The 27,817-nt window shown below is 44.6% G+C and overlaps 1 protein-coding gene across 1 annotated transcript in view; it reads left to right on the top strand.

Moving 5' to 3' along the window:
• LOC130203176 (thyroid hormone receptor alpha-like) overlaps nt 1-26,806 on the top strand; it is a 30,958-nt gene extending 4,152 nt beyond the window's left edge. Inside the window, exons 2-9 of the mRNA XM_056429100.1 lie at nt 10,878-10,939; nt 11,254-11,310; nt 14,377-14,477; nt 15,424-15,571; nt 16,364-16,569; nt 22,195-22,341; nt 24,706-24,964; nt 26,515-26,806. Coding sequence (XP_056285075.1) covers nt 10,878-10,939; nt 11,254-11,310; nt 14,377-14,477; nt 15,424-15,571; nt 16,364-16,569; nt 22,195-22,341; nt 24,706-24,964; nt 26,515-26,765 — 1,231 coding nt within the window. The 3' untranslated portion in view covers nt 26,766-26,806. The remainder of the gene's footprint in view (nt 1-10,877; nt 10,940-11,253; nt 11,311-14,376; nt 14,478-15,423; nt 15,572-16,363; nt 16,570-22,194; nt 22,342-24,705; nt 24,965-26,514) is intronic.
• The last annotated feature ends 1,011 nt before the right edge of the window (nt 26,807-27,817 follow it).

The raw sequence follows: 27,817 nt of genomic DNA, 5'->3' as shown, positions 1-27,817 counted from the left end.
GCAGTCTGAAGAAGAAACTAAAAAAATTCGCGCATGCGCAACGCCACAGAGGACCGTTAGCAGAACCGTTAAAGAATTTGGCTGACGATCCCAAACAATCGGTTCACTGGGAACCGGTTCTAAAACAGAACCGGTTCTCGATGCCCATCCCTGTATATGATAAACCCAATTTCACAAATTACAAATTTGTCTCGGAGTGCTTTACAATCTGTACACATAGACATCCCTGCCCCAAAACCTCGCATCGGATCAGGAAAAACTCCCAAATAACCCTTCAGGGGGAGAAAAAGGTAAGAAACCTGCAGGAGAGCAACAGAGGAGGATCCCTCTCCAGGATGGACAGGTGCAATAGATGCCATGTGTACAGAAGGACAGATTTAGAGTTTAAATACATTCAATGAATGTGACAGAGTGTATGAATAGTTCATAGTAGGCATATTCCACGATGGAGACCTCCACGATCCATCAGGCAGATGGCGGTGGGGAGGAGGAGTGGGCGGAGTCTCAACAGTGGGCGGAGTCTCAACAGAACAGTGGCGTTGTCGATAGCAGGAATTCCACGACCCAGACCTCGATGATCCATCAGGCAGATAGGATCTATGCCGTCTCATAGGGTCCGATGACCCCATGAGACGTGAAGTCACAAGGACTCCGGGGAGAAAGCAGAGTTAGTAACGTGTGATGGAGAGATGAAAATTCATCCCTAAGGAGAGAAAAACCCAAACACGAGGGCGTTTGATGTTCTGACGTTTCTGGGATTCCCACAACAAGAGGACAAACAGAAATAGTGGTTATTTCTTTCATGGCGGAAACTATAACTCTTTCCACAGAGATAAGCCACGAAATTATTCTGTCAAAGAATAACTCTTGTTTTCACTTCACGAGCTCCTTCCAGTCAATCAAAGTACACCAGGTTGCAAAACACTGGCTCTTGCTGACATTACAAAAACTGCATAGACTTTTATGTTTCAGTTTTACAGGTTAATTCTAATCCAAAACTTGCTAAAACATATTTCTCAAAAACATTCCAAACTCCTACCATCGGGAGGAGATGGGGAATCAATTGTTTGTTTATTACCAGCTGAGATATCTTCTTTTATAACTGACATCATTGCAGAATAGGTTTTTAGACTGTATCTAAGGTTTGGAATATTGTGTTTGCCATTGTGGGATGTTGTGTGTTAACATTCGTAAATAATACAAAAACAATCCATAATTTTGTTTGGAGGTATAGTTTGTCTGTTAAGAAAATGTAAGCATTATGGAAATGTGTTCACTGACTGCATTTCGTTTGAAAACGACATGAAATGTGTGAACGGTACGGCCACAAAAAAGACCGATGCTGTGCTAATTGTGTTTAGAGTTTTGAAAATGTGACCACTGTTTGGACAAACGCTTGGTAGCGCCTGAAAAAAACTGTAATATGGTTTGAACACAATGTTCTTTGTACTTTAGACCGCTCTGTCCTTGGTGCTCGCCACAGGTACGACCTGATCCTCTCGGCTGGAAAAAGCACCAGACGTGAGAACATAACTGTGGGATCAGCAGCCAGACATACAAGGAGAGATGCATCTTCACACACGTGTGGAGGAGGGGGGGGGGGGGGGGGTCGGTGAGCCTCTCCCTCTCCATATATGTAGAATGCATCTTTACCCCCCCCCCCCCCACGCTGTGTTCTCTCCCTCTGATGATCAGATTATTCTCTCGCTTGCAAAAAGTCAACATGATTCTGCGTCTTCTTTTTTTAATCCTTCCCCCTTTCTTCCCCTTCAGAGCACTTGCGTTGTGGGGCTCCTGATATGGATTATTTTTTTGATGACGCTCGTTGGCGATGTTAATGTTGAGCGTCTGTGAGAGAGACAAACTGTACCTACCGGTATGGTCCGTCTGGAGATGAAGGTCTTTTGTTTTGGTAAACACACGGCATGTATGGATGTGACCATGAAGCAGGTGGAGAACATGAACCGAGGGGCGTGGGCGTATGTGTGTGTGTGTGTGTGTGTGTGCGTGCGTGCGTGCGTGTGTGTGTGTGTGTAAGAAAGAGTCTGAGATGTAAAGTTGTTTCTGAGAACATGAATCTCATGGAGCTCGTCACTTTTATTTTGTGTGTGTGTGTTTGTGTGTGCCTGTGTGTTTGTGTGTGTGTGTGTCAAACATTTGTGACCACATTTACAGAAGGTTTTTGGTTTTGAAGGTTTAAAAAAGAAGAAGAAGACGAAGACGAAGAAGTTAACAGCCGGAAACTGCCGGTTGGGCTTTTAAATTTTTTTTTTATTATTTCAGGCTGATGCTTCGGATCTCATGTTGCTCTGGAATCATTTTGTGTCGCGTCCCTCGAGGAGTCTCGTTCACGACCACGAAGAGGCTGCGATGCTAGAAACACCGCGGCTGCCTCTGTGTCGCGTCCTCGCTGTTTGTTTTAGTGCGTGTGTGATTTTGCTCGCTGGTAAACAAGCGGACGTGCAACGCAGAGATAAGCGGCTGTGCATTGAGGTGCGCCCGCTGCGCCCGGTTGATAGTTAATCTACACGCCGTTTACGTTGCCTCGTCACACGGAGCAGCGGAGCCCACACCCAGAGCATTTACAGGCGAGGGAACCACAGCTTTAAGTTAAAAAACTTAACTTGAACTTAAGCTTGTAAAAAAGCCTAAAAATGCCTTTTTCTTCCATGTGTTGTCTCGAACATTCACATTTAGCTGCGTGGTTAAACGCACTTCTTTCCTCCGGTGCGATGAACACAAATTACGATATTTAACGTTATGCATACGTCTTGAAGTAGCATCCATGGAAGCGACGTATACAACAGGTTGATGTGAACTAAATGCAGCTAAACACAGGCCTGCGTGTCGCCATTCGGGTCTTCTTCTTCTTTTTTAGATTCCATTGCACCGGAAGTAGCGAGCTGTATATATTTGAGTTGTTTGCCTCCATGTTTATGATGGCTTCATATGTGTGGGTTGCTGTGAAGTTGTGTGTGTGGACCGAGGGAGTTGTCTCGCTTTCACTCCGTGGCATGCTATAGGCTACCGCCCTTCTGGCTCGGCCTGTAATTTAGACAGTGGTGGGATACACGAGGGAACAAAGTGTCCATTAGCACTGGACGTATAGCGCGGGCCAGCTGGAGGCCTGGAGCATGCCCGCTGAACAATAGGCCACTGTAGCACTCCACACATCGCACAGGGGCCTCTTTCAGACCTGTTATGGATATCATTCTTTCACTGGTGTCTCTTTGTATTGTTCAGATTGTTTCATGCTTCAGCTTCAGAGCAGGTGCCTCTCGGTCTTTTTCACTTAAAACGTCACATACTGGACATATTTGTCTCTTCTCACCTCTCACCTGTGGCCGGCCATGCAGATAGTTCTGGTTTTTAATTTGCTGAGTTTTTTTATTTGGGGGGGGGGGGTGGAAAATGTGAGATTGCCGGCTCCTCCCCTTGTACCCAAAGTAGCAACGAAAGGGACATTTAACAAACAAAGTCAACAGCAACATGTATCTTATGGAGACGTGGGTGTCCTTCTGGTGTAACATTAGCTGTAAAATGTGCACTTGTTTTGAGCGTCACAAATGAAACTCCATCCACTTGCATTGTGTAGGCAGCGAGGTCGAAAAGCTCCCGACCACGAGACATGAAACCCAAACCGTGCGCACCGCTGCACACGTCTCCAGGAAGTCTTTCTGTAATCTGGATGAATTTACCTTTTTAATCAGAAGGCCGGTAATATCCCATTTTTAAATAGTTTTATTGTCAAACAAATGCCGTGAATCGACCAAAACAGGTGTTGTCTGTTTATCTCCAGCTTATTCCTCTGTGGCATCGAGCGCCATTGTTGTCTAAAGACTATTGAAAGCACATCGGTGAGCTGCACAGGGAGACGCGTACAGCTCCAATCCACCTCCACCATCCTGCTCGCCTCCAATAACCTCTAGAGCAGCGGTCCCCAACCTTTTTTGAGCCACGGACCGGTTCCGTGTCAGAAATTATTTTCACGGACCGGCAATATAAATGACGTAATAAATATGACGTCATACAATTATACGAAGGGCATAAAGTGCCAAAACTACAACTCATCATTATGCCGAATGAGTGTGAGCCGTGCGCTTGTTTACCTGCAACGAGCCGCTGATGGAGACGGCGACACAGACGTGTGTTTGGTCCGCTGCTCCTAACCGAGTTCTGGTCGCGGTCATTAGAACACCGGCAGAGTTGTTGTGTGAAATGTCCCTTAAGGCCACCGTCATTTGCATCTCGAACACATGTTCTTCTAGCTCGGACGGGCTCGATTCACCGGGTGGGTTTGTTTACAAATGGGTTGCAGGTCTATTCTTTTGCAGTCGGGTCTTTTGTGGTTGGAGTACCGCTCAAACTCTTTGAAAAGCCTCTTCCACCCGGTCAACGTCTGAAACATGTAGAATATTCCGCTGTTCACTCGCCCACACAGCAGCGACTTTATCGGCCAACTTGAAAACAGTTGTCATTTCCCTGAAGTGACAGAATTCATGGAGCAGGTTGAATATGTTTTAAGATTCTTTGTCACTGAAATGTGCCGCCAGCAGAGGGTTCGGCGCGTGAGACTCGCCTGCAGCGATAAACCCGAACTTTAAGACTCCTGAACGCGGCTCAGACCGACACACGGGTGTATCCGGTCCTTTTTCAAAATAATATATTTTTCCGACTGATTAAAAAAATAATTAAAACTTTTTTTATTCACTTTTTTTCCGCGGCCCGGTTCCAACCAAGCCGTGGACCGGTACCGGGCCGCGGCCCGGGGGTTGGGGACCCCTGCTCTAGAGCACTTCATGTGTGCTAATCTTCCTCTTCAAATTCTTCAAATTCTGGTTCAAATTCGTATTTGTCTTCTAAACTTTGATTTGATTATATGGCTGTGAGTTTCCTGTTTTGCTGCTTCAGCTTAAAAAAGAAGAAAAACCGTCCGTCTCCAAAATAGTCAAAGTCTCACGAGACTAGCCCTCGCTCACCTGAGGAGCCCGGGGGGGCAATTACATGTCCATGTCAGACTCCTCCCACAGCCGCTGTCAGAGTCGCAGGTGGAGCAGCTGGCTGCCGTCCAATCAGGGTGGAGGGGGGTGGTGGAGGTGGGTGGTGCCAGCAGCAGAGAGAAAGAAAGTCCCACAGATTAGAGGAAGAGGGAGGGAGAAGGCTGGCTGTATTTGACTGGGTTGGCAGGCTCAACATAGCACAGACATCAGGGTGTGAGAGAGAGAGAGAGAGAGAGAGACACACACACACAGAGAGCGAGTCCACACAGGAGCGCTGCCATGCATATCCTACAGTCCCACTGCGTCCTCAGCTCAGCGCTGTAAGTTCCTCTTTTTGTGGCTGGCTAGTTGTTGACTTCTGCTTCCTATCGCACGTTCAATTGTGGGCCGAGTGTGTGTGTGTGTGTGTTGTGCAACACATGCAAATGTTCTGCACAGACTTCAGGGTGGGGGGGGGGGGGGGTCGATCAGAATCGTATTGCTCTGACATATCAAGATTAGTTTCATGCTGAGTGGAAGGTACAGTATGTGCACGCGTCTGTAAAGGGTCGTCTCTGGTTGCCCAGAGAAGTGCAGTGTGTGGGACCGTGTGTGTGTGTGTGTGTGTGTGTGTTGCAATCATTGTCCCGTCCCGGCTTTTTTTTTTTTGGGCAGCTGGAGATTTGAAAAGCGCTCCTCCGCGGTACGCCTGTGCCGCGCGGCAGGGCGTCTGGCCCTAACCTGCAGAAACAGAAAACTCACATTCCATCAAAAGATCAGGATTGAAGGACGCATGAGGCTGAAGGGCCACACGCGTGTCCACCGGCTGCGTGTTCACCGGCTGCGTGTTCACCTCCAGTCCAACTCCTGTCACGATGAGCGCCCAGTGGGATGTCCCGCGTGTGTCTCGTGCTTCCCGCCGTCGTGTTTGGCGAGACGCTCATCGCCGGCGTTTTCCTCCTCACGAGCCGGTCGGGCCACTTGGCAGCTCGCGTCTCTTAAGTCTTTCCCCCGAGAGCTCTTGGAGCGGTGGAAAGCACTTCTGAGGCTAAGCTCTTTTCTTTTGTTCGCCGCCACACTGCTAATATTTTATTTATTAGTGCCATTCGTGGGAGTGATCTCGAAAGAGGGTGAGTGCCGGAGCTTTATTCTAAAGGGCCGTGATTTGTGTAATTATCTCGTCATTACATTACCTCCCCGCCGTGCCAAGCCGTGTGGCTGTTGTGTTGCTTGGGGGAGGGGGAGGGGCCCAAACTGTCACATCGCTGTCAGCGTGATGCGTGTCGCTGTGTCAGCCGATTGGCAGAGAGAGGGAATGTTTACCTGTGAGTGTCAGTCAGCGGGAGCCCCGCCTCGTCTTCTGAAGCCTCCGCGGCAGCTTTTCATTCTTTGTTTATCTAAATTTATTTTCCGCCGACCTTTTCACTTTGGGGAAAGAACAACGGCGCTCTGATTCCTCACCGCTTTACGTCGGGAAATATGCACCTCGGCGGCGTTGTTGTTGTTGTTGTACGCCGGCAAGCGCTGTTCCCAGGAAGAGACGGCCGTCATGTCAGCTGCCATTCGTCCCGTCCCCCCACACACACACACACACACACACACTTAAATCTCACCCCGGCAGGATCACGGTATCCCGTCTTTTCGAGGGGTTTCTAACAAAGTGCTCCAATCAGGACAATCAGGCTTCATCTCACCTGCTTGAGAGTTTAATTTACTGCCCGTTAAGCCATCGGAAGTGCTGTGAGAGCGGCAGCGGGAACAATAACCGAGAACCAAACGCTGCTCCGAGCAGCCGTTCCTGAACTTAAACAGGCAATCGTGTCGTCGTGTCTCCAAGAGAGACGGTTTGCTAGCGTGAGCTAGAAAAGGAAGAAAAAACAGAAAACGTGCTGCCGTGTGAGAGGAGCGTGACATCGGATCCCACTCGCCGGCATTTACGTTTGCAAAGACCCAAAGCGTCGGCGTTGATATCGAGGTGCTACACACACGGGGTCGTGCCTTTTAGTGCAGCGTATCCCCCCCCCCCCCTCCTCAGGTAAACACCGTTAGCCCTGGAGCTGCCGGCTCAGCCGTCGCCAAGTTGAGAGCCGTCCGGAAGCAACGACACATCGCGTTCAGCGCCTCCTTTGCATCTTTAGTTTGCCGGAATTCAGAAGGAAGAGGAAGAGGAAGAGATCGTTAGCTAACGCCGTGGTCCCATTTCCTGTTACGTCAGTTTTCACCAAACGGAGTCACTCTGCAATCAAATCGCTTCATGAAAATAAAAAATCGTAGAAATAAAAAATTTGTTTTTTGCGCTAGAGTGACTCGTTTTTTTACGCCACCGTCTCCCAAGTTCCTCGGTACGTAGTGTGAAGTGACCAATTAGAATGTAATCAGACGTGTCGGCGTGCAGGATGTGTGTTATCCCAGAATGCAAAGTGCAGCGGAAGTGAAAGAGCGACTCAGAGCTGTGTGAGTGCATTCTGATTCTTTCCAGAGATGCCGTGGATTAATTATCCAGCCACACACACCAGGCGTAATTACCTCTTTGTGCATAATACATGTTGTGACAGCAGACAGCACTATGGAAGCAATATGGAGAGATATTTTATAAATAGTTTTTTATTTCCACACTTTAATATATAATTTACTGAATTATCCATGTCACACGACTGCTAATAGACATTTAAAATAAAGATATTAGTTTAATTAAATGATGTAGCGTACACTTGTCGTCACTACCTTATAGCATTCAGATATCGAGCCGTCGTGAGATATTTTTCAAGCGTCTTTGAGTACTATGAAAAGCGCTATAGAAATTGTATGTATTATTATTATTATTTTTCTCATAATCTGAACCCTCTCGATCCTCAGCCCTTTGATTCAGAAACAGAAGGCGTTTCTTCTAACCTCGACTCCGGCGGAGAACTCGTTTCTCCTGACGGTGAATAAACATTGTCTCTGAGTGCAACATCTCCTCAAAGCCGAGGTAGCCGACAGGCGGCGGCTTCTGGACAGAGCGGAGCTCGACTTTGTTTCTGCTGCTAATGGAGCCGCGCTGGCTCTCCTGGAGCCGGGGTTAAAGGGCCCCGGTGTGTCAGGAGAGCTGCAGGCTACACCGAGTGTCTGCGAGCAGAGAGCTGGACTCCTGGGACCAAGCACTCACCGACTCACCGACTCTCTCGCTCTCTCTTCTCAGAAATGCTTCTCCCCCGCTACTTTTGAGTCTCTCCCCTCCTTCGTCTCTTCACTTTCATAGTTCCCATCAGAGCAGCCAGTTCCCATCTGGGCTGTACATGCCTTTCACATGTGTCAGTGCGGTCGTTGGCGTGCGTGCGTGTGTGTGTGTGTGTGTGTGTGTGTGTGTGTGTGTGTGTGTGTGAGTGCACGTGCTTGTGAAGCTCGTGCACTTTTTGTTTGTTCTGGTGTTGTGTTAGTTTTCCATGTGCACCCCGCGGACCGGGTCTTAGAAGTGGACGTAATCATCATGGCGTCACCCTTTGGTTTGTTGTTTGTTGAAGACTCTGGTTCATCGTCGCCATCATGTTTAAAAAGACCGGACAGCACTGCGGTAGCAACCTGTCAATCACCTTGTAGCCCCGCCCTTAAAGCTTCCCCTTCCTTGTAGTCTTTTTGGCTATAAATGGACCATAATTTAATGAACTAGAAAATGCATTTCCTGCTGAAAAAGCGTTTGAATGCTAACATCTGAAAGCTTGAAGCTGAAATATTTTTTTTTAATGTCTGAAAATAGCTGAAATATAAAAGAAAATAGCTGGACATAGCTGCCAACAGCTGAAATAGGCTGAAAATAGCTTAGAACAGCTTAACACATCAAAAAGGGAAAGTGTTGAAGCACAGAGATATTGAGTGGAAATGTATAACTGGAAAAGATAAGCAAAACTTTATCATCTACATATTCAAAGATATGAAACACAATCCAAGAAATGAGAGAGGGGGAACATTCAGACACGATAAAAAGAGATAAATACATAAAGAGACATAGCGAGAGCATGGGGTGTGGCATAGAGAGAGTGCGGGGTGAGGGTGTCCTTCCTTCCCTCCTTGCCTGGATTCCATTTCTACCTTCCTTTCCTTTCTTGCCTCCTTTCCTACCTTCCTTTCCTCCTTTCCTTCCCTAGCTTCCTTCCTCCCTTCCATCCTTTCCTTCCTTTCCTACCTACCTTCCTTCCCTCCTTTCCTCCCTTTCCTAACTCCTTTCCTTCCTTGCCTCCATGCCTCCTTCCTTCCTACCTTTCATTCCTCCCTTGCCTCCTTTCCTTACTTCCTTCCTTGCCTCATTGCCTTGGTTCCTTCCTACCTTCCTTCCTTCCATGCCTCCTTCCTTGCATGCCTTCCTTTTCTATCCCTCCTCCACAGCTCGGACCCCACTATATATCATAAATGAGAATCTGTGTCTTTGGTTGTGTTAAACTGCTCTAATGAGAACACCTGTGTGCTGCAAACATCAAACGTTGCCATAGTGATCTCTTCAAAGGGAAGACAGTTGTTAGAATTACCATGGAGTTAACGCTCCGGAACTCCTATCAAACTATCTCAAAAAGTCAGATAACCATAGCTCCATTTCTTACGCCAATATTTTTTGAGAGGAAGGATGACTTGATGAACAGATAGTGTGAATGGTGGGACTGTCGGGTAAGACATGTGTCTCTAGCGGCGATTTAGAAATCAGGTACGATTGTCTGTGAGAAATCTTTTTGGAGGGAAAGATGTAATGGTGCTCTATGGGGCAAACTGTGGACTTGCTCCCTCGTTAATTCTTCTCTAGAAAGATCTGGGAAACTGTTGGATTCCATAGTCACATGTCTACGACAAGCACAAGATTCCCTACTACTTTACCAGAAAATAATCCCTAAAGAGTAAGAATTGCGGCCATAGTGACAATATATATTTTTTTAAATTCCAGATTCTGAAGTTGCACTGCACTTTAGTGACGACTTCACAGCTCTAAGGTTCCCCACACACACTCATTGAAAACTGCAAGACGAGCTGAAAAACACACAAAACTAAAACGGGGACAGTTACATAACTATAAGAGCTATGAAAAAAAGCTGAATTATAAATTATAGCTCACGATTTTCTCAACATTTTAAACGTACAGTGTTGTCTGTAGCTAAACGTATGCCAACATTGTAAGCTTTTAAAGTTGAAAAAGTTTAAGCGGATTTGAAGCTTTGCTCCATAGGAAACCATTCATTATGTATTCCATAAAAATATTAATCATTTGATAATGTGGAAAGATAAACAAAATTTGAAAATATACAGTAAAAGTTGAAGGTTATTTCAACATTTAAAAAAATAAATGATTTAGCTGAAAGTATGAAGATCTTAGAAGCTTTTAAAATTGAAGACTTTCTCCATTGTGATCCCATTCAAATGAATAACCATACAATATTATAATATGAACAGTTGAAGAGTTAGAAATATGAAAAGTCATATTAATCATGCTGAATATTTTAATATTTGAACAGTTTCTGTAGCTTAATATATGATGGAGGAGAAAGGGTCCAAAATACGTACGGAAGAAATAGAAGAAGAAGAAGTTTCTTAAAGATTTGAAGAACAATAGTTGGACTGCTGAAACATTCCAACTAATAAACTTCAAGCTGTATTGAAGAAGACTTGAAACTCGAGATTTAGACATAAACTCATGTTTACAATGTTTACTGAGGGAATAAATCAAGAGAGAAGTAGAGTCATTATATAGACTTCTAAACAACCAGAGGAGTTTCTGTCTCACTTCTTTGTTTCGAATGCTCCCTTCAAGGACCGTCAGAAATGAGATCATCCAATGATGATATCAAACCCGCCGGCGGTCGGTGGGTCTATTTACATGCATTTTAACATGTGTGTCTTATCTCTTTTTCTCTATTTGTCTCTGTTTTTCTCTTCCAGGTGGCTCAATGGCCCGAAAAGGAAGAGGAAGAACAGCCAATGTTCCTTGAAGAGTATGACTGGTGAGTAACCGCCAGAGGGGGGATGGGGGGGAGGGGGGCCTCTGAGGTGGCATATAGGAAACAAACCTTCGCTTTCGTACCTGAAGTGTGAAGGAAGTGTCCTTAGAAACGCGATATAACTATATTTCGTTCAGCCAATATTTTGATGCACTTTTTAATTATTTTCAGTAAAGGTTTATTTGCCGCTGTCAGTCTCACCACAGTGCGTGCATTACGCTTTCGATCGGTCACCTTTGAACCTGTTAAAACTTCTCGCCGTGTGTCATCAACTAAACGAAAGCCTTGTGCTTTGTCTGCTTTCTCGTTGGACGCAGCACGTTGTCTGAGTGACAGCTCTAAATCCCTCGAGCTGAAAGAAGCGAGTAAAGAAGGTAAGAGAGAGTGGTGGTGATGGCTGTAGGGTGGGAGGGAGGAACACCCACGTAAGAACACATCTCCCTAGAGCCCCGGGGCCTCCCCGCATGTTTCCCCTCCCGGCATGCTCGTTGTCTCCCTCTCTGCGTGGATTTGTATACCATCGTCTTTATTTTAATCCGCTGTTGTCCACTTCCACCGGGAAAGTACGACAGTGTGTCTGCTTGTGTGAGATCGCATTTCAAACAGTGTGAATGATATCAGCGCTTCCCCCCTGAGGGGGAGCGGACCCTCGGACGCTCCGACGGGCACAGAGAAAGAAAGAAAGCTCAAATCATGTCACAGATTATTAAAGTGAATGCAAAAAAATCCAGTTTACTCTGAGACGACTGAATCATGATAAGTGAATGAATCAGTTGAGACATATTTAAAAACTTTGACTTTTTGCGTCTTTAAAGAGGCGACTCACGACACCCATAGCATTAATATAGCAGCAAATGACTAATATCTAATATAGTCCCTGAAGAAAGTCTCTGGGTGTGCAAATAGGCAACTTATTAGCTAACTGTAAACAAACAAGTTTATCGGCTCCGACTTGTTCTGCTGCCCCCTAGTGGCAAACATCGATGAATTCAGCTTTAAGCATGAATTTATCTGCTATTTAATTAGTTAATTTATGAAAGAAGCATGCCAAACGTTGGTATTTTCTACTTCATTTGCACATTAATACCGTCTCGGGGAACTGTGCATTGAATCCCTTTGGCTTGTTCAGACGGAAACCAGCAGTTTGAATTAAAGACGTCAGAGTGAAGATGTTTTCCTGCCGGTTGATAAACTTGTGACGCGGCGGCGTTACCGGCTGCACTTCTGCTCCTTCAAAAAGAGAATGAAGGCATTCTAAGAGGAAAACTGACGTGATACAGCTGGAGTCCATTTTCAGTCATGTGTTAATTCTGTAATTGAACTCGTTTTATGGTAACAGATGGATGTTTAAAAAAAAAAAAAATATGCTCGTCGAGTGCCGGTCAGTGAAGGGCCGATGAAGGCGGCAGCAGATTCTGTTTAACAGCTGTTGTTTCCAGCTCCCTGTGTGTGTTTACAGTCTCAGATGTCACCTCACTGTACTGTTGTCATGTAAGACCTCGGGGGGGGGGGGGGGGGGCTTTGATTGAAACACAATGGCAGAAACCTGTGGGGCACAACGTATTTAACTTGACTCGGGCCGCAGCGGCAAAAACTGTTGTGTGTTTGTTTTGTTTTTTGGTGTGTTTTTGTGTGTGTTTTTGTGTGTGTTTTTTTGTCGATGGGAGATTTTGCAGAGGCCGTCATAGGCGGGGTTGCTAGCCACAGTATTGATTTTGGACTTGGCTTCCAAACATAGTCCTCAGACCTCAGCCGGCTGGCTGCTCGCCCCGCAACACACTGGAGCTGACACTGGTCCGTGTGTGTGTGTGTGTGTGTGAGGCTTTCTCTTTCCATCTTAACTGTGTTTTGGATGGAAAGAGTTCAAGAGCTTTTCAATTATATATGTATGTTTATGTATGTACAGTATATATACATATAAATGTATATCTATATCTACATATAAATGTATATGTATATATAAATATATATATATATATATTTCACTTCTGCCTCCTTTTTTTTCTTACCCAGCATTCTCTTCTTGCCCTCCTCCCCCTCCTCCTTTAAACACTGCCAGTCACAGCTCTTACCACGCCTCGCATATATGTCATGCAAAACACACACACACACACACACAGAGCAACTGTGTGTGTGTGTGTTCAGACTCACACACACACATGTTTCTGTATTACGTTGTGACTCCTCCCCCCTCCGTCTCTCCACCGTATATCACAGTAAATGACTGGAGATCGGCTGTTTCCTGTGTCTGTGCTCCCCCCCCCCCTCTCACTGTAGGCAGAGCATGGAAAAAGAACAAACAGTCCTGATCTCCAGTGCAGAGAGAGAGAGAACAATCCAAATAATACATGTTTATTATGGCCTTTACATTACCTAGTTAGTTTAAACCCATTTATAGACCTAATCTGTCATGTTGTGACCTCATTGATTATGTTTATATTTGGGATTGAAGAGGATTAATTCCATTAAAAAAAATAGCATTTTATGACATACTTCATTATTATTATTACATACATACCTTTTATGTTACCATGACAATGGGGAAGACTTACTGAAAAAATAAATGAAAACATAATGATAATATAATAATTTGAAGGTGCCTGTTAAGTTGTTTTTTTTGGTCAACAAACAAAAGCGTTGTTTACGTTCAGAGTTGATCACAAACATGTGCATTCCTTAAGGTCTTATCTTTCGGCCATTGTTTACGTCCGCGTCTTCTTCGCATTTTTTGGCTCTTTACCACCACCAACTGTCAATCAAATGGCCATTGCACTGCTTTCTCACTCGAAGTACACAAAGTAAAGGTCTAATGTCTGATCTGAATTGTTTTCTTGCCTGTGTTTATGATTTAAGAAGGTTAATCTTTATAAGAGTAATATATATATATATAGCCTCCTTAAAAAGTTGCGTTTGTTATTGTAATACTCCTTTTGGCCACAAGAGGCTGAAATGCACCATGACGCAACGTTTTAAATATTCCTAAAAGCAAGTTTTCTTCCAGGCGACTTTCAATTTACATAACTTGCACAATGTTCCTTTTGGGGAAATGAAAACTCACCTGGAGAAAAAAAAAGAAAAGCTAAAGATTAATCATCTGCCAAAGCGTTCTCACAGATAGAAAAGTAATCTTTATTTTGTATTGTTTTCACTGTAAAAGAAAGACAGGAGGAGTCAGGAAAGGAGAGAAAACTTTAAGTAAGACTAACATTGTATCACCAGATTATTATTTTTTCATCACCTCCCTCTCGGGGTCTCAGTAGTAGCTTCTCATGGGCCAAGAAAATCAATAGAACCACACTTCGACGAGAGAGTGTTGTTTTTCATCACCTCGTGAGGCTCACGGCTTGGGGGAGATGGATAGTGTCGCGTTTCTCCACACATACATATATATATATATTGTAATATTGTCTTAACGTTATCTTTGCCCCTCTCCCTCTCAGGGTACATCCCCAGCTACCTCGAAAAGGATGAGCCATGTGTGGTGTGTGGTGACAAGGCCACAGGTTACCACTACCGCTGCATTACCTGCGAGGGCTGCAAGGTACACACACACAGTGTGTTTAGAGTGTTCAGTGTGTTTAGAGTGTTCAGTGTGTTTAGTGTTCAGTGTGTTTAGTGTGTTTAGAGTGTTCAGTGTGTTTAGAGTGTTCAGTGTGTTTAGAGTGTTCAGTGTGTTTAGAATGTTCAGTGTGTTTAGAGTGTTCAGTGTGTTTAGAGTGTTCAGTGTGTTTAGAGTGTTCAGTGTGTTTAGAGTGTTCAGTGTGTTTAGAGTGTTCAGTGTGTTTAGAATGTTCAGTGTGTTTAGAGTGTTCAGTGTGTTTAGAATGTTCAGTGTGTTTAGAGTGTTCAGTGTGTTTAGAGTGTTCAGTGTGTTTAGAGTGTTCAGTGTGTTTAGAGTGTTCAGTGTGTTTAGAATGTTCAGTGTGTTTAGAGTGTTCAGTGTGTTTAGAATGTTCAGTGTGTTGAGAGTGTTCAGTGTGTTGAGAGTGTTCAGTGTGTTGAGAGTGTTCAGTGTGTTTAGTGTTCAGTGTGTTGAGAGTGTTCAGTGTGTTTAGTGTTCAGTGTGTTTAGAATGTTCAGTGTGTTTAGAATGTTCAGTGTGTTGAGAGTGTTCAGTGTGTTGAGAGTGTTCAGTGTGTTTAGTGTTCAGTGTGTTTCGAGTGTTCAGTGTGTTTAGTGTTCAGTGTGTTTAGAGTGTTCAGTGTGTTTAGAGTGTTCAGTGTGTTTAGTGTTCAGTGTGTTTCGAGTGTTCAGTGTGTTTAGAGTGTTCAGTGTGTTTAGAGTGTTCAGTGTGTTTAGAGTGTTCAGTGTGGGTGCAGAGCAGATTTGATTCAAGATTTGATCCCTGAATTGGTGTTATCGCACAGAGGAGGCGGTGATTAAAATCTCTCCGCGCGGGTTTGTCAGTCACACTGGAGCAAACAAGCAGACTGAAAGTCTGTCTCTCTCTTTCTCTCTCTCTCTCTCTCCATGTCTCCCCCTCACAGGGTTTCTTCCGTCGGACCATTCAAAAGAACCTCCACCCGAGCTACTCCTGTAAATACGATGGCTGCTGCATCATCGACAAGATCACCCGCAACCAGTGTCAGCTGTGCCGCTTCAAGAAGTGCATCGCCGTGGGCATGGCCATGGACCGTGAGTGTGTTGAGCCGCTGGTTCAAAAATAAAAAAATCTTTTTTTAAGAAGAGGTGGCGACAACGTAGACGAATGTGTGTGCTGATGTGCCTATATATATATATATATGTATATATACATACATATATACATATATCTATACATATATAGATATATGTATAGATATGCCTGTATATATACAGGACTGTCTCAGAAAATTAGAATATTGTGATGAAGTTCTTTATTTTCTGTAATGCAATTCAAAAAACAAAAATGTCATGCATTCTGGATTCATTACAAATCAACTGAAATATTGCAAGCCTTTTATTCTTTTAATATTGCTGATTATGGCTTACAGCTTAAGAAAACTCAAATATCCTATCTCTAAATATTAGAATATCATGAAAAAGTATACTAGTAGGGTATTAAACAAATCACTTGAATTGTCTAATTAACTCGAAACACCTGCAAGGGTTTCCTGAGCCTTGACAAACACTCAGCTGTTATAAATCTTTTTTTACTTGGTCTGAGGAAATATTAAAATTTTATGAGATAGGATTTTAGAGTTTTCTTAAGCTGTAAGCCATAATCAGCAATATTAAAAGAATAAAAGGCTTGCAATATTTCAGTTGATTTGTAATGAATCCAGAATGCATGACATTTTTGTTTTTTTAATTGCATTACAGAAAATAAAGAACTTTATCACAATATTCTAATTTTCTGAGACAGTCCTGTATATGCAGACTTCAGGCAACACGCAAACTAATTATCTCTCTCTCTCTCTCTCGGCCCCCACCACCTCCTCCTCCCAGTGGTGCTGGACGACTCGAAGCGGGTGGCTAAGCGGCGTCTGATCGAGGAGAACAGGGAGCGACGCAAGAAGGAGGAGATGGTGAAAACCCTCCAGAACCGTCCAGAGCCCACCGACAGCGAGTGGGAGGTGATCCACCTGGTGACGGAGGCCCACCGGCACACCAACGCTCAGGGCGCGCAGTGGAAACAGAAGCGTAAATTCCTGGTAATTGTTTTTTTCTTCAAATCAACACAATTGATATGTTGAAGCACCCGGCAGGAACATGAACTCACCCTCTCTCGTTCCTTCTGGTCACATGACATCTATTCTTCTGTCCATCCTGGAGAGGGATCCTCCTTGTTGCTTTCCTGAAGGGTTCTCGCTTTTTTTCCTGGGAAAGGTTTTTTTATATTTCTTGGGAGTTTTTCCTGATCCGATGTGAGGTCAAAGGTCAGGGGTGTCGTATGTGTACAGACTGTAAAGCCCGCTGAGGATAATTTGTAATTTGTGATATTGGGCTATATAAAATAAACTGAATTGAATTGAATAGTTTAGTTTAGTCGCGTCTTAATGCGGATATGAACGCATGAGAAACATCTCTGGAAAGATTTAAAGTGAGGGACTTTTTTTGTGAAGTCTTTGTGGAGAAAAATGAATCAGTTAGATCCAGTACAGCTCCACCTTTTTTTGAAATACAAACCCCCTTAATCGGGGTGTGTGTGTGTGTGGGGGCGGGGGGGGGTGTAATCCCTCACTGTACACTGTCTCCGCTTGCTTCTTTTGTGCCAAAAAAACCAACAACGGGACCCGGTGGATTATATGCTCGCGCTAATTCAGAAACGAGAAGGTTTAGTTTCTCAAAGCGGAGCCGAGGCTGTCGGAGGAGCTTTTTACGACTTTATCGCCTAGTTCCCCGCTGCCTGTTTCCCGTCTCTCTGCCTTTATTCCTCTGTTCTCTCCGGCGCTCCTCTTTTTTTTTAGGGGGGGGATTCTGGGCTCTTAACCAGAACTAATTCCCTCCATAGTTCTCATTCACACCTCGACTCTCTCTCATCTGCGTATTCACGTCCATGCTCCCTCTCTCCCCGTCCACCCTCACTTTCCCCGCTCATCGAGACGTTGGCAGTCCAGAGTTTCTCTCTCTCTAACCAACTCCCCGCTGGGCCCGGATCGATCCTGGACCAGCCCGATCCAGTACCGCTGCCCCCCCCCCCCCCCCCCCGTTACACAAGAGCCCAGATAACATCGAGCGACCTCGTGTTTTCATCTGAGGCGCTTTACAAGGTTTAGAACACTCGTCAACAACTTCACAGCTGCGTTGGACCGGAGCTTACGGACCAATTGTTGTCAATATATATATATATATGTATATATATATATATATTCTGAATCTATGCCACTTGATCTGTTTCACTGTCGCTGGGGTGATGTGAGAAAATGAGGGGGGGGGGGGGTAATTCTGGGGAGAGGTTGATGCCGCAAAGATAGTTGCTAGGCAACAAGAAGGACGTGGCCGGGTGTTGGGACGATAGGGATAACGAAGGTTGAGGTGGTGGGAAGCTATACGAGGAGGAGGAGGAGGAGAATCTGGGCTGTTGTGTTTACCAAACTTCTCACTGTGCGTTGGAGCATTTAGAGTCGAGGAACAAATTCTTATTAACCTCAGAATCTGGATTTAAAAGACAGATTAGCGCCACAGTCGATGCTCCTGTGGCATACTGCGTCCCTCACAGGCCTCGGTGGTGGGATAATGAAGAAGGCTTCAGGACGGCACGATGAGCGTCCGTCCTTGTCCTCGCCTCGCCTTTGATGTATCGATGCGTCTGTGATGTCATCTATTGAATTTATGAGATGTGCCGAAAGGACGCAAGAAGACATTCCCCACACGTACTGTCAACACATCCCGCGGTTGGATTGATGTTGTGGATTATTAGTGTTATCATCATCATCATCATCTTCATCGTAACCATCATCGTCATCGATATATATTCTCCAGCTCTGCATTCATATCTGAACGTGTTTCGGGTTGGCTCGTTCCTGCAGGCTCTTTGATTTTCTTCTCATGAAGTGTCAAATCTAAACTGCTCGCTGGCCACGAATGAATGCAGCTCATCAGCAACGATTTCACGCCTCGTTTTGGGCACTTAGACGGCGTTTCGTCGACACTAAAGAGCTCTTCGGTTTTATTATTCTTTTGACACCTCGTGTGTCTCGCCCATTTTAATATTTGGCCGAGCCTCCAGATCCTCAAGAACATCTCTCTCTCTGTCTCTGTCTCTCTCTCTCTCACTGTCTCTCTCTCTCACTCTCAGTCTGTCTCTCTCTCTGTCTCTCTCTCTCTCTGTGTGTCTCTCTATCTCTCTCTCTTTCTATCTCTGTGTGTCTCTCTCTCTGTCTCTCTCTCATTAACAGCTGTGTGCACGTCTCCAGTAGTAGTCATGGTTATTTTTTTATAGCCATTAGTGTTGGACGGTACATTGAAATCCCCTCTCAGGAACAAAAGCACATCTATATGTTAATCCCTCTGCTCAATGGTGTAAAACAAAACGCTTAACACAATTATCTTGTATTAATGACGTCGGGTATCAGTTCAGAGCACATCGGAGCCAGATGGACATCCTCATTCCTCTCCTGAAACCAACCATCTGACGAAAGGTCAACCGTTGAAGGTCGTAACTGATGAGATGGCAGGAAAAATAAGTTTCCTCCCGGTCGCCAGTTCCCAGCGTGCGCTGTTGGTTCACGCCAGTCCAAATAACGGCAGCCCCCTTCGGGACTGAAGAAGCGCCTCTTGGAGGAATGCTCAAGCCACATTGAGTTTTACGATACCTCCCCACAATGTTTAGCCCCCCCCCCCCCCCCGTGCAGCGGCGAAGACATAAATAATCCCCTCGTCGCTTCTTTGGCGTGGGCATCCGAGTTTGTTCCCCCGGACGCCGCCCACCCGGGCCACGCGGTCAATAAACTTACATCAACAGCCGCGGGGAAATCGGATTAGTCCGAAAGCAAGACGTGAAGGACCTTTACACACACATTTACAGATCGGTGTAATTGGAATCACTCACATTCCGAGGGCAGAATATATTTATTTATTTTTTGGGCCTGGTTTTGAGATTCTTTGCAGCCACACCGATGCAATGGAGGTGCGTGGAATATATATATTTTTTAATATATATATATATATATATAAAAAAGAAAATGTAAAACATCCAGAATCTGTGGACCAATTGACCGGGGTGGTCCACCTCATTGTATTTAGTTCGGTGGAAAGAAACTAGTTCCTCCATGAGACTGCTCTTGGAAAGAAGGCGGAACAATATCGGCACATCACACCAGAGCCATGATGCGTCCGAGCAGCTCTGGACATCGTCGGCTGCTCGCTCTGCTTTTTGTCTCTGACCCACGCCGACCTCCACTCAGGGGGGAAGCAGCGCTTTTTGTTTTGGTCTGTCAAAGTTGTTCCTACACTTGTTTACATCGTCCACACAGCATTGGCTTAAGTCCCGCCCCCCTCTGGATTCTGATTGATGGTTAATCCTACGTACCCGGTCCCGAAAAAGAAGGACTTTTTTTCTGAGCGTGTTATTCGGCGCGGTGTGAAAACAGCATCCTCGATCAACTCTGTGAACACACGCGTTCACGGCCGTCCTCCTCTAAGTGGGCGCTTATCTGCTGGGTGACGCGTCTCCATTCATTCACTCCCCCGGGGCACAATCGGCCCTCCTTATCTTGGGAATTGATTTTAATTGGTCTCCCAAAGGCAAGTGAGCACTTTGTAGGAAGGCCACACAAAAACGGTGTTGTGCCCCCTGCTGTATTATTGATCCTTCTATATAGTCCTATTCTAATCTTCTGGGCTCTTTAATTTAAGACACACAGCCGTACTCTCAGCTGACGCTCCTCTAATGCACTCTGTGGTCGAGGAGCAGCGCTCTCCTCTTCTTCTTGCCCTTTGCACTTTGTTCTTTCCTTCGCTTTCCTCGGCTCACACATGCGCTCCTCGCCTCCTCCGTGATGTCATCAACGCCTAAAAAGATGTCTCCAGTGTTGGATATCGGTAATCGATACCTCGAAGGCATCGAAATAACCCAGAGCCAAGTCAAAAGATCCTTTTTGTACACTTTGTTTGTTTTGTGTGCTGTAAATTAATACTTTGCTTTTATTTCTTCCCTCCCCGGTCTGTGACACAAAGCCCCCCCCGAGCCCGTTGGTTTCCACTGAAGACATCTGTAAAATAATTTTTATAAGATAGATCAATTAATCTCAGGAAGCACTTTAAACTAGGGCTGTGAAACGATTAAAATTTTTAATCGGATTAATCACAGGTTTTTGTGGATTAATCACATATTACCGATATTCTCGGTATATTTTGTGAGAACATAGAGATTTATGACAAAAGACGGATATATACATTTATACATTCTTCTATACAATGGTGCTGCAACTCAGCAGTTATTTAGCAGTTTTCTTCCATATGGAACATTAATACATCTTCATCCTAAACAGAATGTTTAACCCTCCTGTTACCTTTCGGGTCAATTTGACCCCATTCAATGTTTAATGTCGGTGTTCTTTGGGGTCAATTTGACCCCAGGCTGTTTTTCACTGTGTCAAACATATCAGAAATATCAACTTTTTTATTTATTTAAAGGGCTATTTAGGTAGTCAACAAACAAACATAAAGTACCTCACACTTAAACTTGGGAAGCAATATTAATTCTAATAATTTTCTGGAGGTTTTAATTGCTGGGGTCAAATTGACCTCGAGGGTAAAATATGTTCGTAAATGTAAAGGTAACAGGAGGGTTAAACAGAACATTTTTCTCTTGTTTGTCAACCATTAACTCCACCATGATACAATCTAAAGGTGGACAGATTGACAAGTGACTTTTTTTTTGCTCGGTGGTGATGCGCCAAGCGGAGCTCTGTGTCGCGCCAGACGGAGATCGATAAGTGTTAACGCAACGCGAAGAGACAGAGATGACATGCTGCTGTGGAGATACGATCAACAACAGACGTTTAGTTTAATAAAAGAACAAAGACGTGCTATAGAGAACATGTCAGGGGGCGGGCCAATCTTTTTAATGTCATGCGATCTACCAACACTACGCCGCGATCGACTGGCAGGTCGCGATCGACGTGTTGAGACCCCTGATCTTCAGGAAGTAAACGTCGTAACAAGGTTTCCGTAAGTGAACCTGCGGAAGGATCATTACCGATGAACAGACCGTCTGCATGAGAGCGGACAGAGTTCAGATTGAAGTGGTGTATTGGAAGCTCATTTTGCAAGTGACTTTTTTTTCGTCCCGACGACCAACAACAGACAGATTGGAAGCTCATTCTGCGCATGAGTTAAATGCGTTAAAAAAATATAACTAGTTAAACCTGTAATTGAATTAACTGAGTTAACGCGTTATTTTTCACAGCACTACTTTAAACATCTTCAATTCAAAGAGGAGAAATTAGGGCAGTTGATGGGGACTATTTTCAGCGGTAGATGAATCCACATTTGGTGCTCTAGTAAGTATATGTGGTCAAAGTGTGTGTGTGTGTGTGTGTGTGTGTGTGTGTGTGTGTGTGTGTGTGTGTGTGTGTGTGTTCATGGTGATGAAGGAACAACAGTGCTGCTCATTCATGTGTTTTTAATGGCGCTCTGAGGCTCAGAGGAAGATGAGATGTCAGGCTTCAATACTCACACAATATGTATTAATATGACCATTTTGGTCTTTCACTGGATTTGTTTACAAGAATAAAAACGAGTCTAGTGGCTCTTTTACTTTCGTGTCTCAGGTAGTTTTCTTTTTTTCCGACCGCGCTCTAATCGGCCTTCGTTTTGTTTCCCCGCCGTAGCCAGAGAAGATCGGCCAGTCCCCGGTCACCCCGACGTCAGACGGCGACAAGGTGGACCTGAAGGCCTTCAGCGAGTTCACCAAGATCATCACTCCTGCCATCACCCGCGTCGTCGACTTTGCCAAAAAACTGCCCATGTTCTCCGAGGTGAGTGGCGGATAGTTCAGGTCTCCTTCTGAATGCAAACGGGCAAAAGCACAGGTGAACGTGTGGGTCTTTGAACGTTACGCCTGGCTTGTAAAAAAAACCTACCCAGAAGCCTTTGTTGATTAGCAACATGTAATCATGTGTTTTTGTTTCTGCTCGTGTAATGAGACCTTAGATTGGATAATTATCTGTGCGTGTGTGTCTGTGTGTGAGAGAAAGAGTCTGAGATGAAAAGTTGTTTCTGAGAACATGAATCTCAGGGCGCTCGTCACTTTATTTTCCTTTTTTTTTGTGGCATATTTAAAAACGCTGAATTCATTCAGATTGTTCCGTTGTTATATAAATGTTATTATTATAATTAATATTATTCTGGATGCTGCTGTTCAAAGGCGAGCGCGAGCGCGACTTAATTCCTCCCCTGTGCGTTCTGTTCGTTTTAGAGATGAAGCAATCAAATGGCGGCGGATAAGGACGCAGTTTGAGTATTTCAGACCCCGAAGCCCATAATCAGTCACGTTTATCACGTTATCGTTCATTCACAATAAAATATATTATATTATATGTACCTGTTCGTGTCACTGCAGTGAATTAGAGATAAGAACGCACGGAAACAAATAAATAAATGAGGCGTGCCCTCCAGGTATACAGGACTGTCTCAGAAAATTAGAATATTGTGATGAAGTTCTTTATTTTCTGTAATGCAATTAAAAAAACAAAAATGTCATGCATTCTGGATTCATTACAAATCAACTGAAATATTGCAAGCCTTTTATTCTGATTTATTGCTGATTATGGCTTACAGCTTAAGAAAACTCAAATATCCTATCTCTAAATATTAGAATATCATGAAAGTATACTAGTAGGGTATTAAACAAATCACTTGAATTGTCTAATTAACTCGAAACACCTGCAAGGGTTTCCTGAGCCTTGACAAACACTCAGCTGTTATAAATCTTTTTTTTTACTTGGTCTGAGGAAATATTAGAATTTTATGAGATAGGATTTTAGAGTTTTCTTAAGCTGTAAGCCATAATCAGCAATATTAAAAGAATAAAAGGCTTGCAATATTTCAGTTGATTTGTAATGAATCCAGAATGCATGACATTTTTGTTTTTTTAATTGCATTACAGAAAATAAAGAACTTTATCACAATATTCTAATTTTCTGAGACAGTCCTGTACATCCACCAGACAGATCAAGCCAAACAATCCGCCCGTCAGTCCAGAGCAGCGAAATATAAAAACAAGCTGCCTGAAGGTGAGAGTTGAGTTCAGCAGTAGATTTAATTAAATGGGTCTCTACCCAGAGATTGTAATATCTATGTAAATCAGGATGTATTAGTCATAATGTGTGTTCATCAGTGGAAAAACAATTCTGAGCCCCCCCGGCTCCTCCTCTGACTCCTCCCTCCGCCTGCAGCGTGCGTGATGATGCTTCAGACTTCCACCAAGATGGCGTTCAGCGTGTGAATGTGTGAGGATATCCAGAAATACATGCGTGTGTGTCTGTGTGTGTGTGTGTGTGTCTGTGTGTCTGTGTGTGTTTGTTCTGTTATAATTTAGGCCATGTCTTTTTTTGGGCTTTTCTTTGTAAATTAATTATGCCTGTGTGCCCTATATCTTTTAGAGGGGTGTGGGGGGGGGGGGGTCATCTACTCTACTCAAAATGTATCTTTTGTCTTTTTCTAAACATCTCATGAAAAAACGACTCAATAACCCGTCATATTTTACAACTGATGATTTAGGAAACCAAAAGTCTGTTAAAAACAAAATTGGAACACACTTTGGTTTCTATTTTTTATTTAACCCTTGTGTTGCCTTTGGGTCATTTTGACCCGATTCAATGTTTCACCCTCCTGTTACCTTTATATTTACTAACATATTTTACCCTTTGGGTTCAATTTGACGCCAGCAATTAAAACCTCCAGAAAATTATTAGAATTAATATTGTTTTCCAAGTTTAAGTGTGAGGCACTTTATGTTTGTTTGTTGACTACCGAAAGAACACCGACATTAAACATTGAATGGGGTCAAATTAATCCTAAAGCGGGGGGAGGGTGTAATATTGATTCGGGTCAAAATGACCCTAAGGCAACACAAGGGTTAAGTGTAACGTTTAAACATTCATGTCGAACACAGCTGTTGAAAAGTGCCGCACAAAAAAAAAAGCTAGAAATAAATAACCATCCAGACCCTCCTCCATTCCCGTTGTTCCATAACTTGTTGATTCAACAACTGTAAAATAAAAGAAACAACCACAAAGACCATATTCTCTGTGTCCTCGTGAACACCGATCCACGGAGAAATGTGTTTTAATAATCCAGCATTAAAACCTCCCTCCCTCCCTCCCTCCCTCCCCCTCCAGCTACCCTGTGAAGACCAGATCATCCTGCTGAAGGGCTGCTGCATGGAGATCATGTCTCTGCGAGCCGCCATGCGCTACGACCCCGAGAGCGAAACGCTGACGCTGAGCGGCGAGATGGCCGTGAAGCGCGAGCAGCTGAAGAACGGCGGGCTGGGCGTGGTGTCGGACGCCATCTTCGACCTGGGCAAGAGCCTGGCGCAGTTCCACCTGGACGACACGGAGGTGGCGCTGCTGCAGGCCGTGCTGCTCATGAGCTCAGGTTGTTGTTGTTGACATTGCACATTCCCCTTGACTTCCTCTTTCTACAACAACAACAAAAAATCCCACGCCGCTGCACGACTGCACGCAGGGCGAGTTCGGTTTAATGTAAATGTTAATTTTTCCGTCTCCCGTGCCCCTCGGAGACACAATTCCATGACGGTCCATATTCATTACACTGTGTACATCGTGGGTCAGAATGTAATTATGGCTTCAAGATTAAAGTCCACATACGGTGTTGAATGGACTTTAAATTCCATCCTAAATGTGATTAAAAAGCACTTTTTCCCTCCCGGTTTGCTCGTTGCAGACACTCCTAACATGAGACTTTTACTTATTTAGATTCTTCACATAAATTGCTCAGTTTTGAAATGGTATGGTTCAAATCAGAAAGCGGGTGTGTGTAATATTAGTTCCGCCATGTGTGCATGAAGGTGAAGTGGTTTGATCGTCACGCCCTCCGACACATCTGTAATTCTTATTCCCTCCATAAAGTCGGCACCGGGGAAATAAAACATCCTCCGATAATTAGCTCTCGGTGATAAAAATTGTGTCCGATGTTTGCTGACTGAGGAACGGAAAGCTGAAAGGAGTCGGCGAGCTCTTTCTGACGACTTTCAGCCTAAATCTCTTTAAGAAAATTGTAACTGATGACGCTAGTGTAGTTGCTGTTTGAGTGTGGGATTTGTGTTGTTAAAATGACACGTAGTGATCAAAACTGTCTTAATTACCTTCGCATTGAAAAAGGTTTTGATCGACGTGTATTTGTGTGCGTGCGTGTGTGTTATTCGCGTAAGTCAAAAAGTATTAAACGGAATCGCATGAAATTTGGTGGGATGATTGGTTATTATCCGGGGACCATTTGATTAGATTTTGGGATTGATCGGTTCAAAGGTCATGGTCAAGGTCATGAAAAGGTCAAAATCTTCTTTTTACCATAGCGCGGTCAATTTATATCCAATTGGCATGCAACTAATGCCAACATGTTCATAATTTAATGTCCAATCTTGTGATATGTGAAGGTATGCGCTCTACCGAGTGCCCGTTCTAGTTATATTATTTTAATGTCTGTTGCAATGATGATTTTCGTTTTTTTCTCTTAGAAATGTGCAGGGATAAGTTGCTCTAATTATTCATTGCGGTGCCTTCAGGCTCTTCATCATGAAGAGTTCAACAGACACACTCGTTTATTGCCTAATTCGCCTTTTTAAATGCGACCAAGCCAACACAGTTTATTGTTTATCATGCACTCATTGACCGTGTTTACATGCATTCGAATAACTGGCTTAGTCGGACTGAAATCGAATTATCCGTTTCATGTAAACACCTTTGTTCGACTATGTGCGGTCCGACTACGATCCGATTAACACCCCTGGATAACTCGATCCGATCCGGTTGATAATTCGACTATCGCGCCATGTAACGGTGAATTGGATTAGGAACTGGACTTTGCGTCTTTGCATAGTCCAACTAAAGCAAGATTCGAATTATACCATCATGTAAACGCACTGACTGTTCCTCTCTCTTCCCCCCCCCCCCCCCCGTCACCAGACCGTTCGGGCCTGACCTCCATGGACCGGATCGAGAAGTGCCAGGAGATCTACCTGCTGGCGTTCGAGCACTACATCAACTACCGCAAGCACAACATTCCTCACTTCTGGCCCAAGCTGCTGATGAAGGTGACCGACCTGCGGATGATCGGGGCGTGCCACGCCAGCCGCTTCCTGCACATGAAGGTGGAGTGTCCCAACGAACTCTTCCCGCCGCTCTTCCTCGAGGTCTTCGAGGACCAGGAGGTGTGACACTGGGCCGCCGCCTTTTTTTTGGGGAGGGCACGAGGACGAAGAAGCCGGAGATGGGAAGGGCCATCTTTTCTCTTTTTTTGTGGGGGAGGGGAATAGAGGGTGGGAGGGGGGGGGGGATGGAGGGAGCCCTCTCTCTCTATTTTTCTCTCGACATCGCAATTTTACAGGACGAAGCGACTGGAACCGACGGCAGAAACAACACACCAGCAACGGGAGAGCGGAGCAGACGGAGAAACACCGTCTCCTCCGCCTCTTTCTCCTCCTTTGACTTACCCCGGCGCGGGGGGGGGCCCTTCTGACTGAGCATGATGTCTTATCGAGTAAGAGTTGTAGCCATTTGCCAAGACACACACACACACACACACACAGCCTGTTCCACCTCAGTTCTTCAGAGCAGCGCAATTGTCAGGGGTCCATCGCCCCCCCGACCCTTCTGGTTCTCTTTTTTTTTAAGGCCACATATTTACACACCTTTTCTGGAGCCCATGTTTCCAGCTTCCACACTGGCCAGCACCTCTCAGTATTATTTCTGAATACGTGTTCAGGCAGTAATTCAGAAAGTGTGGACAGGGGGGAGGGCAGCGAACGCAGCACGTCGGAGAACATTGCAAAAGGCTGCGGCGGAGCGACCCGACTCGCTCTCTTGTCAACTCCTCCACTCAATCTGAGCCGTTTACTCACAGCTGCTTGTGTTCTTTTGGGGCTTCGTACTTAGAACCCAGTGAAAACCGGTGCTATATTTATACAAGGCTACTCCACTTTTTATGAAATTGTGTTGAAAATGTGCAGAACATGGCTCCATATCTACCTTGTTTTTTGTCATTGGACCGGCTCCTGTGACACACACACACACACACACACACGTACATGAGCTGACTCGTCATTGCCCGTGCTGCCACCGTCTTGTTAATGACAATTCAGCTCTCCTCTCTCTCCAGGGAGTAAGAAATCAATATGGCGGGGGGATGGGGGGAGAAAGGGAGAGACACTTGGAAGGGGACGAGAGGAGCAGAGATAGAGAGAAGAAACAAGATTTAACAGCTGAACTG

This window comes from Pseudoliparis swirei, chromosome 13 (assembly GCF_029220125.1).
Source record: "Pseudoliparis swirei isolate HS2019 ecotype Mariana Trench chromosome 13, NWPU_hadal_v1, whole genome shotgun sequence".
Taxonomy (NCBI): domain Eukaryota; kingdom Metazoa; phylum Chordata; class Actinopteri; order Perciformes; family Liparidae; genus Pseudoliparis; species Pseudoliparis swirei.
This window is presented reverse-complemented; position numbering and strand designations above follow the sequence as displayed.